This window comes from Coenobita brevimanus, chromosome 31, assembly GCF_032717465.1.
Source record: "Coenobita brevimanus isolate Jiangsu-jjx chromosome 31, ASM3271746v2, whole genome shotgun sequence".
Taxonomy (NCBI): domain Eukaryota; kingdom Metazoa; phylum Arthropoda; class Malacostraca; order Decapoda; family Coenobitidae; genus Coenobita; species Coenobita brevimanus.
The window spans coordinates 6,096,150-6,110,631 of NC_136984.1; the positions used below are offsets into that span (position 1 = coordinate 6,096,150).

At 42.7% G+C, this 14,482-nt stretch overlaps 1 protein-coding gene across 1 annotated transcript; it reads right to left on the bottom strand.

Annotated features, from left to right (window-relative positions):
- Positions 1-7,021: 7,021 nt before the first annotated feature.
- Positions 7,022-13,526, bottom strand: LOC145395412 (tyrosine-protein kinase Dnt-like). The gene is made up of 8 exons (XM_080269015.1): positions 13,351-13,526; positions 12,206-12,441; positions 11,844-11,959; positions 11,326-11,416; positions 10,900-11,098; positions 8,006-8,140; positions 7,613-7,772; positions 7,022-7,270 (listed from the first exon to the last, which is right to left on the bottom strand). Exons 1-8 carry the CDS (start codon positions 13,524-13,526, stop codon positions 7,022-7,024), a joined length of 1,362 nt encoding a protein of 453 aa, XP_080125141.1.
- Between the last annotated feature and the right edge of the window lie 956 nt (positions 13,527-14,482).

Here is a 14,482-nt window from a genome sequence, read left to right on the forward strand (position 1 = left end):
CATATTTTTCACGTCTTAATCTTCACTGGTGTCTTAGTGATGCAGATTATGTCCTTGGCATGTTTTTTCGCCGGCAAGGAGGCTCCCTAACACCTGTTCCTGAGCGATTTATTCTTGGATATACCTGTGTAATATCCTTTAGCACGTTAAATATGCTGAGTATGTGGATAATAGAGTGACCAAAACAACACGCAAGTCGGTGGTAAGGTGTAATGCAAAATAAATCTCTTAGGAACAGGTGTTAGGGAGTTTCCTTAACCAACAACACCACCACAGACTGAATAAAAGAAACAGCAAACCAGAGATTATTAACAAACACACAGAAGGGTGGTAAGTAATAAGCAAAATGAATCTCCTATTGAGAGGTGTTCGGGAGCTTCCTTGATCGACGAGAACACCACAGACTGAGTAATGGAAACATTAAACAAGAGACTATTAGCAAACACATAGGAGGGTGGTAAGTAATAAGCAAAATAAATCGCTTTTTGAGAGGTGTTAGGGAGATACATTTACCAACGGAAATACGAGTGCCAATCTGAAAAGAAAAAATAATAAAATAATAATAATAATAATAAGCAAACAAGAGATTACTAATATTTTAAGACTCTTGTAAACCGCTCCCTACTGAGAAAATCCTATGTTGTCAGCTGGAATGAAATACTATGCCCTGTTTACTCTAACTTGGCTCAGATTTTCGCCATTTTGCAACCTATTTCAAGCAGATTAATCAAGATATGCTGTAGAATAGCTTGGCATCCTTTGATTAGGACTTCTTCGTGACTAGCATCATATTCTAGCGCTAATCTATTGTTACAACTCAGCATTCAAGATGGAGAGACGGCAATTTTAGGCCAAGTTAGAGTAAAAAGAGTATAGCACTTCTTCGTGACTAGCATCATATTCTAGTGTTAATCTATTGTTACAACTCTGCAATCAAGATTGAGAGATGGCAATTTTAGGCCAAGTTAGAGTAAAAAGGGTATGGATGCAAAGATTTGAGGGTCAGTGGCACTAGAACTGATACTCCCAGGCAGCCACAACTCACCCTCACTCAAGTAAAAGCCACAAACCTTACTTGCAGCACAAGACCACACCTGCTGGCACAGGGAAGGAGTTTTCACTGTAATAATAATAAGCAATAGTGCTCTCTGGCTCCTGTGACTCACTTGGATGAAAGCAAAAAATCCTCTTGTTTTAGCCAGAACGGAATACGAAATACGTCGTTAGAATGATATGGATAATCAGGAGTAAAAGTACATTCATTTACTTTTCATTTTATTATCCAGACATGCAAGTTTACAGCCAGCCAGCGTACAGTATAAACCCATATTTACAACCCAGCCAAGACAAATACATCGCTTAAGGTCGGGCACTTCACAACCACCCGAACATATTCACTGACGATGGCACTGTTATACTGAGAAGGAAAATTACAACCTTTGCAGTGTAGATCTATAGCAGATAAATGGTGAAGATGGCCAGATATCAACACATGCTTTGCTGTAATGTCCATCTTGCTAAGTATTACAAAATGAGGTAGTATATGTGTTGTTAAGTAAGGCCTCTTTGTATCTTTAGTTGACGATGTAAGGAAAATGCTTAACCCACATCACAAGTTTCCTGCCTAACTACCTACCTACTTCCTTGTCTACCTGCTTACCTACCTCTCAACCTACCCCCTTACCTACAGACATCCCCCCCCCTTTCTACTTCCCCTACTTATTGAGGCAGTGATATAGGTGTCTGTCTATATATTTATTTACTTAATTTACTTAGCTATTTATTCTTCAGTTTGCCAATATTAAGTGGGTTGTACCAAAATTATAATAAGCGTTTGAATTACTGCATTTTTCCTTTCTTCAGATTATACCAATTTTATGACTATTCCTGTAGAAAAAGACGCTGGCTCTATACTTCTATCCCTCTATTCGAAGACCTTTTTGTGGCCAGTGTGGCTTTGGGTTTCACTTGAGCGTCGACCACTAAAAAGGCACACCGTCAGCCTGAGGTGATTCACTTGGGACCCCAACCATTCAAACCGATCCACTATTGCAGCAGATAGAGAGTGCACGAGGGAACTGACGTACGGACGGAAACCTCTCGACTCAACCACGCTCAAGGCCTCTACTTCGTCTTCGAGAATGTTCGTTGCCAACACATGAATTATGTGGAGCACAGAGGCAGCAGGTGGGGAATGCAGCAGGTGTGTCTGGGTTGACTGCCGAAATGTTGAAGGCCTCAGGCGATATAGGGGTGAGTTTAGTCACTGACCTGATAAACAGGATTATTTACGAGTGTGTTGTCCCAGATAATTGGCTGAAGAGTGTAATTGTAAATGTGTATAAAGGGAAGGGTGATGCCCTGGAAAGAGGAAATTATAGAGGTATAAAGCTTTTAGATCAGATAATGAAGGTAATGGAGAGAGTTTTAGAAGGTATGATTAGAGAAAGAGTGAATATTGATGAGATGCAGTTTGGGTTTATGCCAGGTAGGGGGACCACTGATGCCATATTCATTGTTCAACAGCTTCAGGAGAAATATATTGGTAGGAGAAGGGATCTTTATTTTGTTTTTGTTGATTTGGAAAAGGCCTTTGACAGAGTCCCTAGAGAGGTTGTGAAGTGGGCAATGAGAAAGTTTGGCTTGGAGGAGTGGCTGGTTAGGGTGGTTATGGCCATGTATGTGGGTGCTCACACCCAGGTGAGAGTGAATGGAGATTTGAGTGATGAGTTTTCCGTGAATGATGGTGTGCATCAGGGGTCAGTCTTGAGTCCCATGTTGTTTATCATGGTACTTGAACCCCTTTCACGTGACTTTAGAAACGGACTCCCGTGGGAGTTGTTGTATGCTGATGATTTGGTGTTGATTGCAGAGAACGAAAGGGAGGCGGAGGAAAGGTTTAGGAAGTGGAGAGATGGTATGGGGCAAAAGGGTTTAACCCGTCACGTCCCGAGGTTTTCCGCACCTCCGACATCCCCCAGTCCTGAGGTATTTTCGATTTTTTTTTTTTTTTTGGCTAAAACCTTCGCTTTTGGTGAGAAACATCGAAAATTCATAGAGAAATCGCTCACCTGAGGTTTAAAGTGCCCAATCCAGGTAGGAGTTCCTCCTTACCTGAGTGGGTTTTCTAATATGCTGGCACCAAAGAAAACGAGTTCTATGGGAGGGTAACTATTTTATCCACTCATAAATGGTATTTATTTATTTAATTGGTATGAATGTATATGTAGTATGACAGTATATTGGTTTTCAAGCAGTAATAAAGGCATTATAAGCATTGTTTCACTCACTAACTAATCACCATACCTGACCTATTTTTGTCACACTACCTGATCATTATTTCTGGCTGTTTCTTCTTCTAATGCTATGTAAACATTGTCCTCCACATTGTCATCGATTGGGGAATCACTCTGGCCCTGAATAACTTTACTAGCCAGGTCACTGGTAACAGGTCCTTTGCCAAGACAATGTCGTGAGGGGGGGAGGGGGAAGGTTATGCAGTGTAAGGCATTGTCCCTGCTTGGTATCTTGTACAGGAATAGAGGAAGGTGTCCCGTGTATACATACGAAAAATCACGTGCGAAAATTGAAAATTGTGCAAATTAGGGACCTTGCAATTGCACGACGTACTGGTACGTCCCTGGGACTGGCAAATGCAAATCGTTGCAACGTACCCATACGTCGACGGGATGGGGCGGGTTAAGGGTAAATGCAGATAAAACAAAAGTGATGATATCTAGGGTTGGTGGCGGTACTGTCAAAGATGAGGGAGAGTGGCCATGTGCAGTTTGCCACAAGGGCGTGGGAAGTAATTCCATCTTGTGCGGTGTTTGTGTGATAAATGGGTGCGTAAGAGATGTAGTGGTATCAGAGGTGGACTGCGAGATAATGCTGATTTTATGTGTATGGCGTGCCGGGGTGAGCAGGTGGAGATTGTTAGACGTGAAAGGATTGAACTTGCTGGTGAATCTCTTGAGTGTGTGGAAGAGTTTTGTTATTTGGGACACATGTTGTGTACTGGAGGTGGGGCTGGAGCTAGCTCTGTGGCTAGGGTGAGAAGTGGTTGGAAGAAGTTCAGGGAGCTCTTGCCTCTCCTGACATTGAGAGGGCTCTCCCTACGTGCTAAGGGGTCTTTGTATGCAGCTTGTGTTAGGATTGTAATGCTGTATGGTAGTGAGACCTGGGCAGTGAAGGAGGAAGATATTCGCCGGCTCAGACGTACAGAGATGACAATGATTAGGTGGATGTGCAGTGCGTCCTCAAGGCCCAAGGCCTGGAGGGGCTGGGTTTATGATGGAAGAGTTGAGAGGTAGGATGGGACTGGAGTGTATTGGTGTTGTGATGAGGAGAGGTAGATTGAGGTGGTTTGGACATGTGGAGAGGATGGGGGATGATAATTGGGTGAGGAAGGTGAGAAGTGTTAATACTGGGGATGGGGTTATGAGGGGTAGACCGAGAAAGACATGGAACGAGGTCATTAAGTGTGACCTTAGGGTTAAGGGACTGAACAGGGAGGCTGCAATGGATCGTGCAGCGTGGACAGCCGACATTAGGTGACCAAGGCCGACACATGCAAGCATGTTGGAGCCTTTAAAAAAGAAACGAAACGAAACGAAAGTCTACACATGATGAGGCAAGTCGTCATCAATCACTTGTTGCCTGATCTCATACACGTTAGTTGTCAAGAATATTAGTTTTATTATTATCCTTCATATGTGGATGATGATAGCGATTCTTGAGCACATCGCGATACATAATAATGCTACGTAATTCAACCTATTTATCTATTGCCAGACGTCTTAATCCCGTATGGGGTGCCCCCAAACAAATCGCCTTCATGTCGCCCTGTCCGCCGCCATTTCACTGTCCAGCTCCCAGCTCACCCCCCTCTCTTATAAACCTCTCCACTCCATCCCTCAGTCTCATCCTGCGCCTCCCCCTCCCTCTCCCCCCCTCCACTTCACTCACATACACTCTCCTTGTCAGTTTCCCGCTCTCCATCCTCTCCATATGACCAAACCACCTCAGTGTATTTCTCCTACCGCTTTCTATCACATCCACATCCACACCACAACACTTTCACTACGTAATTAATAACTGGTATTTATCCTGACAGTTGACTAGAACAACATATACAGGTAGAGTGGTGGTGAGGTGTGCTTTCGTAACTTGCACTGTTTCAGCACTGACATTAACGTGTTGGCTGTATAACAGAGCCATCAGTAACACGATGGCATAACGTCTTTGTCGCTTATATATTGCTATCATTATTTCCTCATAATATCAAAGGAAGACATCATTTCTAGGTCACATCAATCAATATACTAAACAAATAAAAGGCAATTATTTACCTGCAGCCTCTTATCCTCATTTTCAAGGGGCAGGTTCCAAAATTACATCCATTTTTTTCCCTCACAATTCAAACGTATCCGAGAGTATGACAAAATCAGTGTCACATCAACCTAATATAAAGTAAAAGTGAGGGTGGAGCTGCGTTGATGATGCTTTATAACTGCGTATTAGAGATCCAGGTTATGATTTGGGTCACCACGTAAAGTGTGATCGCACAAACCAACACAGCATAAAGCAAGACCGAATAAAGCAAGACCGTGTAAAGCAAGACCGCGTAAAGCAAGACCATGTAAAGCAAGACCGTGCAAACCAAGACCGTGCAAACCAAGACCGTGTAAACCAAGACCGTGTAAACCAAGACCACGTAAATCAAGGAAGCACTGTAATCCTAAAGATATACCGATAGACTGTAAGAGTGTCATGTTCAAGGTAACAGACAATGAACACAGTTGGGCTTCCTGTTTATATCACTGGTTAGAGAAAGAACAGCTACTTTTCCACTAGACGGTTTCTCGCTCCTGACAAAATAAAAAGATGACCTTGTGATTACGGAAATGATTGCAGTCTTTTTATCTATGTCTATATCCTTTGCATGCTGTGCCGTACATATACCTAAAGATATTATTTCACAACCCTTTGAGCACTGACTGTGATTCGCAGTTAATTTTATTCCTTCATTTCTGGCGACGTTTTCCTTTTAATCCACTCTTACTGAGAAGAGATTATGTAATTCAACTTAGATGCCTCTCATAGTAAAGAGGTTTATTAAATTTATTAAGGTTATATCCAAAGCTTCTAGTTTGAACAGTGTATCCTAATCTGAATAAAATAATCATGAAGTGACAAGAACAAACAGAGAAAAGCATCTCTGGGGCCAGTATGTTAAATGCGTGACCTGAGCCATGAACGATATATATGGCACAGAACACTTTTCACGAATATTAAGTATGCTTGTATTATGCCTGTATTTTCTACTACAGTATTCTCCAAATCCATAGTTGCCCATATATAACATAATTCTACGGCCCATCGTAGTTAATTTTGCCACATTGGAGTTCTACAGGGCCATTTCCTGTCTGAGTTCACTCGCTGACCTGACTGCATTTCTTAGTATCATAACAACCTTTAGTACTCGCACTCTCTCATACCACTTAGTATGATTTTGTTATGCTTTTTATCACTGGGACACGTAGAGTTGCTTAACATTATAATTTTATCTTTAGAACAATACTAATTCTTATCTTTCTTATGCAAGGGAGAAGGAACCAAAGGCCAGGAGCCCACAAAATGTTCCTTCTAAGAAATCTGGTGTTTGTTCCCCAGAGTTTATGTCTTCAGTGACGCACAATCAAATGAACAACTGTTTTCACAATCTGGAGAAGGATAAGTGTCAGTGCAAATATTATGCTGCTTTTTTTCATACTGTGTTATATATCTGCTGGGTCATCATATTTGATTGATTTTGTTATACTTGACCTCCATCTCCTGGTCTCAGATGAACGTGTGTAGGTGTTTGTGGAAGGCAGCGAGGCACTCAAGGATGAGGTTGGCGTGGGGTAGGTGGTCCTTGTAGGGGTATCTCAGATGAACGTGTGTAGGTGTTTGTGGAAGGCAGCGAGGTAGTCAAGGATGAGGTTGGCGTGGGGTTGGTGGTCCTTGTAGGGGTGTCTCAGATGAACGTGTGTAGGTGTTTGTGGAAGGCAGCGAGGTAGTCAAGGATGAAGTTGGCGTGGGGTCGGTGGTGGGGGTGTACAGCCCAGCAGAAGGCCATCACTTCGTACAGGTGGCCAGGGCAGCTGACGGGTTGGGCCAGCCTGTAGCCGTGACTCAGGTACTCGGCCATCTCACACCACGACACCTCCAGGTACGGCTGCTGTGCCAGGGTCGTCAGTTCCCACACCAGCACTCCGTAAGACCACTGACACACGCACAAACACCACCAGGTTAGTATTTGTGGAGCAGAAGATTTGGTTTAATTTTAGGCTGAGAAGTGGCCCATAATGATGATGGTGATGAACTACGTTGTTTTACAGTATATATATATTGTTGTTGTAGGACCACTGGCACTGACACAAAGACACGTTAGTATTCTGGAGGGGATTTGTTTGTGAGATAATAGGGCAGGATGATGATGATGATGATGATGATGATAAGGATGAGGATGAGGTTAAGGAATGGAGTTGAAAATACATCACAGAGATGTTCAAGCTCCAAGCCCAACACGAACACGTCCCACTGTGATAAACATTAAGCCACTCACCACATCACTGGCGGTGGACAAAAGCCTCTCGGTGATAGCCTCAGGCGCCATCCACTTAATCGGTCGCGCCACATCGCCATCCATGGATTCATAGTCGCCGGGGAAGATGTCTCGAGACAGCGCCGCGTCTGAGAGTCGAAGCTCCAGGTTGTCACTGACTCTGTTGTGCAGGAGTTGGTTTAGGAAGATGGATGATAAGGTGTAGATTCAATGTAACTGAGGTTTTATGAAGCTGCTTTCCACTCTGTTATGCAGTGTTGATTTGGAAAAGTTAATAATTACCTTAGATTAAATAAAACTGAGATAATATGAAACTGTTTGAACTGTTGGTCGGTATTATGATGCAGATGTTAGTAGAATTATGTGGATATTAGTAGAATTATGAGGACTTACACACAGTTCCTGGCAGCGATGTCCCCATGCACAACACTGGCTGTGTGTAAGAAGGCGAGGCCATGAGCCGCCTGCAACGCCAAGTCCACCACCTCTGCCGCCCTCAGGTGACCCCCTCGCTGTTCCTGTAGGTACCTGCACACAGACAAGGTTGTTGGTTAATTAAAATAGATTTATGCCTGTCGACTGCATGATGGGTTGTTAAGGCAGATAAGAAAGAGTTTAAGATCTAAGGAGGGGAGATTCTATGACTATTCTTCCTTCCTGGTCAGAGATGGTCGACACAGTTTTGACAGTGTCACTGAACGGTATTCTCGTGCGGTTAAGAATCTTACCAACACCACTTCCTTACTAGTTTATTTCTGATTCTGCTCTGTTCCTATATCCTTCTGTGTTGTTCATGCAATCTATGTCGATATTAAACAGATATAAGAAACAAAAAATAGGGTATTAATGAGTAGTTTGGAAAATAAATCGTTCAGGAAGAGGTGTCCGGGAGCCTCCTTACTCAACGGGAATATTGGCCATTGTCACATAATCACTCTCAGGTGTTGCCAGCCAGCACTGAATCATGGTTCCCACTCAACAGCATGATGGGGCAAATGTGGCAACAAAGTGTGACTTAAATCGACTAATAACTTATAAGAAAATTTCCAGGCTGAATAAAATAATCTGGCGGCGGCAAGATGTCATTGTGTTATGCAGCAGGAAAAGGCGTTACTGTCTGCAGTTGTGGTGCTGCAAAGGGATTCACAGTTATTTGCAGAAGTGCTTACCAAACTTTTATTATTTTATGTGACCGTAAATACTATATATTCCCGGTGACACAAAATGATGGGGCAGGTCTTTTTTCGGTCTGCGTTTCGCAACTTTAGTCTCGACGTTCACACTTCTCACCTTTTGCACAAAATTGGCATCCTCCATCCTCTCAACAAGTCCAAACCATCTCAGTCTACACCTCGTCATCACAACACCAATATGCTCCAGCCCAATCCGTCCTCTCATCTCGTTATTCGTATCCTACCCCGTACCCCCAGGCGTCGCATTCAAGGATGCATTACACATCCATCTAATCGTTGTAGTTTCTGTACGTTTAAGCCTGCGAATATCCTCTTACTTTACTGCCCAGATCCCACTACCATACAGCATTACACTCCTAACACATCCTGCATACAAAGATCCCATAGCATGAAGGAAGAGCCCTCTCAATGTCAGGAGAGGCAACAGCGGTTCATTGCTTTAATCACGGTAGTCACAACATCTGATATTTCTTACTTACTGAAGTTGACTGGTTCTTCAGAAGGTTCCTACCCTTTTCCAGCAATCACAAGGGGGTTATTCATGAGCTGAGCCGAATATTTAGAATACTGAAGGCATTCAAATATTGTATCTGCTGTACTGTACATCTAACTTCCCTGCCACTTTAAAATTCTTGTGTTTATAGCTGATAATTGATGTTTTTTTTCGTCCAGTGCATTCTACCGATTGTATAACACATTTTATTTATTTTGAAAAATTATAATATTTAGGGGAATAATCTTCATCAGATTGGAATATCCTCACGACCATCATTTTAGAACCACTAATTTGTAATGAAGCAGTAGGTTTGGTATCACTCTCTTGTTCGAATGCCTGGACTCAAGCCAGCTTCTGTTACTACTCGCTTTGTGTGTGTGGCTTGTCACATGGCCACTGATCCCAGGCAGGATAAGTTACTAACCATATATCATTCAGTTCTCCTTTCACTTTCCTAATACATTTCTTGATGATATTACCATAATGATATTTTTTGGAACTGTGTTAATTTGTTCAAATGAAAATTATTTGGATGATCATTTTCAGTGTATTATGTAATACATGTGTAGACAGCAGTAAGTAGAATGTTAGTTACAGCCATTTTGTGTATGCTGCCAACATCTACTAGTTCATGCTAATTTGCTTTTTTTGTGTCTCCAGCTAAGAGGGGACCACTTTACCATGAAGACTCTCGTGTTCACAAAGATTTACAACTTAACGATTATAGAGCTACATTTAAAGATATATACATCCTTGTAGTAACATACTTAAGGGATCCTTCTGATGTCTTGCTAATACTGCTCCTATTTTAGTTTGCTTTTTAATTACCTGTCTGGGACGGGGACGGGTATTGTTTTCACTCGGTTTGTCTCTTTGTTCGTTTGTCTGTCTGTCTGTTAATAACTTTATGCGAAAACTACTGGCGCTATTTTGACAAAAATTACAGGGATGATGGGTTATGACCTTCTGATCACCTGGTTAAATTTTGGGCCACATTGGGCCAAGGCCAAGGCTGTAAGCCCCAAAAATTGAAGAAAAAAATGTAGAAAAAAAAATCGCCATAATTCCTTACAAATTCGTCATATCGTCATGAAAAAACCTAAACGTGCATCTTTCAAATCTACATCCTATAACATGCCCCATTATATCAGGGGGTCACCCCCCATTAGTGGTAGGGGAGTCAGTGTCAGGTGGGTCAGGCCCAAAATTTCAAATGGGCATAAAATCGTCAATTTTCACCCAATTTACTCCAAATTAGATGTGTGACATCGTTGACTAGATATCCTGTTGTATTTATACGTCAGCACTAAAATGACTACCAGGGACGGGTTGGCTGTGTCTTGGCACCGCTTCGTGTTGTTTTTGTTTGTCGCGATTTTTAACACCTTTCGAAGTGTTCTAGTATGGCACCTCACTACGAAACCTTCCCGTCATGTAGGATATGGGGCTTTACATTGGTGTTGTGCCTGTTGTCTTTATCATCCTCAGTGAAATGTTATGTTCCATCTGACAGCATTTTTTTCTAATGCCATGGGGACAAACTTCACCCTTTTACGAGGAAATATCGAAACTATGAAAAATAAAGAGATGATACTCACTGTTTGAGGTTGTGGTGCTGGTGGTGGCGGGGATAGATGAGGAAGGGAGACGAGTTTTGAGCCAAGGAGATGCCAAGCACAGTGAGGACGTTCCTGTGGTGGAGGTTGAGGAGGTGTGTGCCTTCCCTGTACAGCGCCACCACCTCCTCACGCGGGGCGCCATCCTTCACCGTCTTTATCACCACCTCCTGATCTGGCTCTGGGGAAGCTGAGAAGACAGGATTTTCGCCAATTGATGCAGCAAAGTCTCAGTAGCAGCAAATTGGTTTCCCTAAACCATTACTGCAGTCGTATTTCTTCAGCTTAATATTCGCATTATGAGGGTTGTTAAGTATTTGATATTAGTGCCTTAGGATAAAAAGTACAGTATAAATAAGCAGACATATTCACAGTTCATTCTAAAGAGAGGTTGTGATTATATTGTACCTGGACACTCACGCTGGATCCAGCCCCTCAACACTCGCCCATAGGATCCCTCTTGTACCACAGCGGTGAGACGAACCCTTTGTCGCTCCACCTGTCCACACCAGGGAGAAGTTGAATAATTTTGGCCCTTGTTCTAGACTTGGTGTTTTCTCTTTCTAGTCCATCAGTTTATTATATATATATAATTTTAAGGATACAATGTCATTACCAGTGTTTTAATTCTTGGGTAATATGTGGGGAACTCGAACAAGGAAATGAGAAATGGTGTTCAAGAGCTGGAAGATAGAACACATGGAATTTCTGTGGGCAGCCCATCACACATAAGGCAGTCGAACTAGCGATGCAAAGAGACACTTGTTCTTATAATCTAGTGTAAAATGAGAGAGGAATAAATTTAGTTACTCATAGGAAAATATGGATCAAAATTTATAGATAAACTACTGCATTCAGCCTGTGAAGAGTCTGACTAATAATTCTGCTTGACAGTTGCCCATCCTCCCGTGTTTTCATCTACTCACCTGCATCTGGTGGAATTTCTCCTGCAGCTCAGCCGTGATGGGGTCCACGATCACCTCTGACCTGCTGTGGGAGCCGGATGACTGACACGTGTCTCTGCAGCCACTGTCTCTGCTGACTTCACTAACGCTTCTGTCTCTGTTTTTACTGACATCATATACTTTCCTGCAGCTTTTGTCTCTGCCGACTTCACTAACGCCTCTGTCTCCGTTTTTACTGACATCATACACTTTCCTGCGGCCTTTGTCTCTGCTGAATTCACTCACACCCCAGCTGTCTCTGTCCTCACTGTCATCATATACATCTTTGTAGCCTGTGTCTCGCTTCATATCTAACGTACTCCTGCGGCCACTGTCCTTACTACCATCAAACATGTCCCGCCCGTCACCCTTCCCGCTGCATGGTGTGAGGAACAGGCTGGCAGTGATGTGGTTGTGGGTGTGGGGGAGGGTGAGTGTGCCTGGGGTGTGTGGGGTGATGAGGGTGGGGAGCTTTCTGAGGGAGTCGTAGCAGTTGCTGGTGATGGAGGCAGGGAGGGTGTAAGTAGAGTCGTACACCACTGTCTTGCCATTCCTGGGCTTCGTCATCACATCCTTCACTCTGAAATCAAGTACAAATCTAGTTAATAATATGAGCGGATGACATTACCATTTTTTTACTCTACTTTGGCCTAAAAAAATCTTTATACTGTATGTTGATTAATGAGTTTTAGCAAGAAATAACATTGGAATATACAGTTAGTAACGAAGAACTGCTATGAAAAGGATGGGCAGTCGCAGTATGGTCTTTTTCTGCCATCAAGCTACGTAAAATAAGCTGCAAAAGGACGAAAATTTGAGCCAAGTTAAGGGAAAGTATAGATGCTTTGATTTGAGGAATAAGTGCCAAGCATAAGGGAGGGATGGAATAACCCCCAGAATAATACTTTCCTGTACCTTTGGCGGTAGATGTCAAGTATCTGGGAAGACACCTGTTTACCTTCTCGCCACCCAGTCCTCTCTACTATCAGTCAGTCCACCTATTTTTTATCCCTCATCGAATTTATGCAAGAAATCTGATTCAAACCTCTCTGAAATAGGCAATACACCCATTATAAAACTATATATCTCCTTGTCTCTCCCCACTACCCAACATTCCAGTCCATTCTGCTCACTGCTCACTGCCCATCCCACTTGTTCTAATGTGCTGACTGTCTTTAAAAATCTATTCCCGTGGTTACCAGATGGCCAAAATCATCCATCTACACAGGATATACTTCTCTCATTGTGCCCCACCATTTGCCACCATCCCATCCAATCCCATACAGTAATTGCCATTATCTCATCCGGGTCTATAAAACGACATCTTGACAACTACTTACACACACACACACACACACACACACACACACACTATGGTAAGGTGATGAGGATGGGAAAACATTGCAGGTTTTTGCACAGTGGTCTTTGCTGTCATATATCCAGGAACAGTTTTTTTTTACACAAATCAACAAACACATTAGCCACTTACTCAAGCGTTTTGTGGGCTGTGGTTGTCTTGTGCCTTCTCCTCCTGATGTATACAACGATGCCAATCACTGTGAGGACAAGTGTAAGGCCGGCCAGGACAGGAACCACATAACACACCACCACCTGCCACCACCCTCCACCTCCCTCACCAGAAGGACTCACGTGAGGAGAGTACATTTCAGCTGATTGACCTGACACATGGAAAGGGAATTCATATAACGTTTAGTAATGAAATCCTCACTTTTTCCGCGAACTTGTAAATGACCTTGTATTGAAAAAGTGGAAAAATGAGTTTCTATGGCTATCTAGTCTATTTCATCTGCTTCTTGAAGGACATTCTGATGTAAAACCAAATACACATACCATTCCACCCATAACACAGATGCTTACTGGGTGTACAGGCCTATCCCCGCCTTACCCTACCACCCACCACCAATATAGCACGTCCCTCCCTTTACTTTGCAGATATCCAACTTTTTTCTGCTCACTTCTTATCAGTTTTCCGGCAGGTATTCGTAGCTCTTCAAGGAGAACTGTGTCCCTCATGCAACGCCCATTTTCAAAGGGTGTATTCCACTGCCCACTCTCCCAGTCTGTCTCACCTACTCACATCTCACAACTCAAACTATTTTTCCTTCCCCACAACACATTCAGTCCTGTAGTAACATTGAAATACTCAGTGATTCAAGAACTTCAGAGCAATCTATATGCGTTGATGTACTATTTGATGGCCATAGTGAGTTACACAGATTTGAACCTACATACCTCAAAAACCAAAGCATGTACAGAATGGGACTAATTTTTGGCACATATCTTTATAGGAATTATCGGAATAGATCTTTATTGCCCAACATTGATTAGTTGGACCTTAAGCAACCTGAAAAGACCTAAAATAACCTAAAGCACAAGTAAATTAGAAATACCGAAAATACCTAAAATGAACTAAAACAACTGAAATAGACGAAATTTATCTGCTTGAATCTAAACATCGACCAGACGACTTTGGAGGGAGTTGATGCACTTGGCTCTGAAGCTGACTGAAATAAACCTGAATGGCTAGACCCTTTTTACTGTGACCTGACCTAAAATTGTCTATCTGTCTATCTATTACCAGATGCCTTAATCCCGTAAGG

What these genes read in the sequence shown, in the direction of transcription:
- LOC145395412 (XM_080269015.1), bottom strand. Translation starts at nt 13,526, where the DNA reads ATGTACTCTCCTCACGTGAGTCCTTCTGGTGAGGGAGGTGGAGGGTGG. An exon ending in AGAAATTCCACCAGATGCAG is followed by an intron (nt 11,417 to 11,843) that starts GTGAGTAGATGA and finishes TGGTGTGGACAG; the next exon opens with GTGGAGCGACAAAGGGTTCG. An exon ending in TGTCCACCGCCAGTGATGTG is followed by an intron (nt 7,271 to 7,612) that starts GTGAGTGGCTTA and finishes TGCGTGTGTCAG; the next exon opens with TGGTCTTACGGAGTGCTGGT.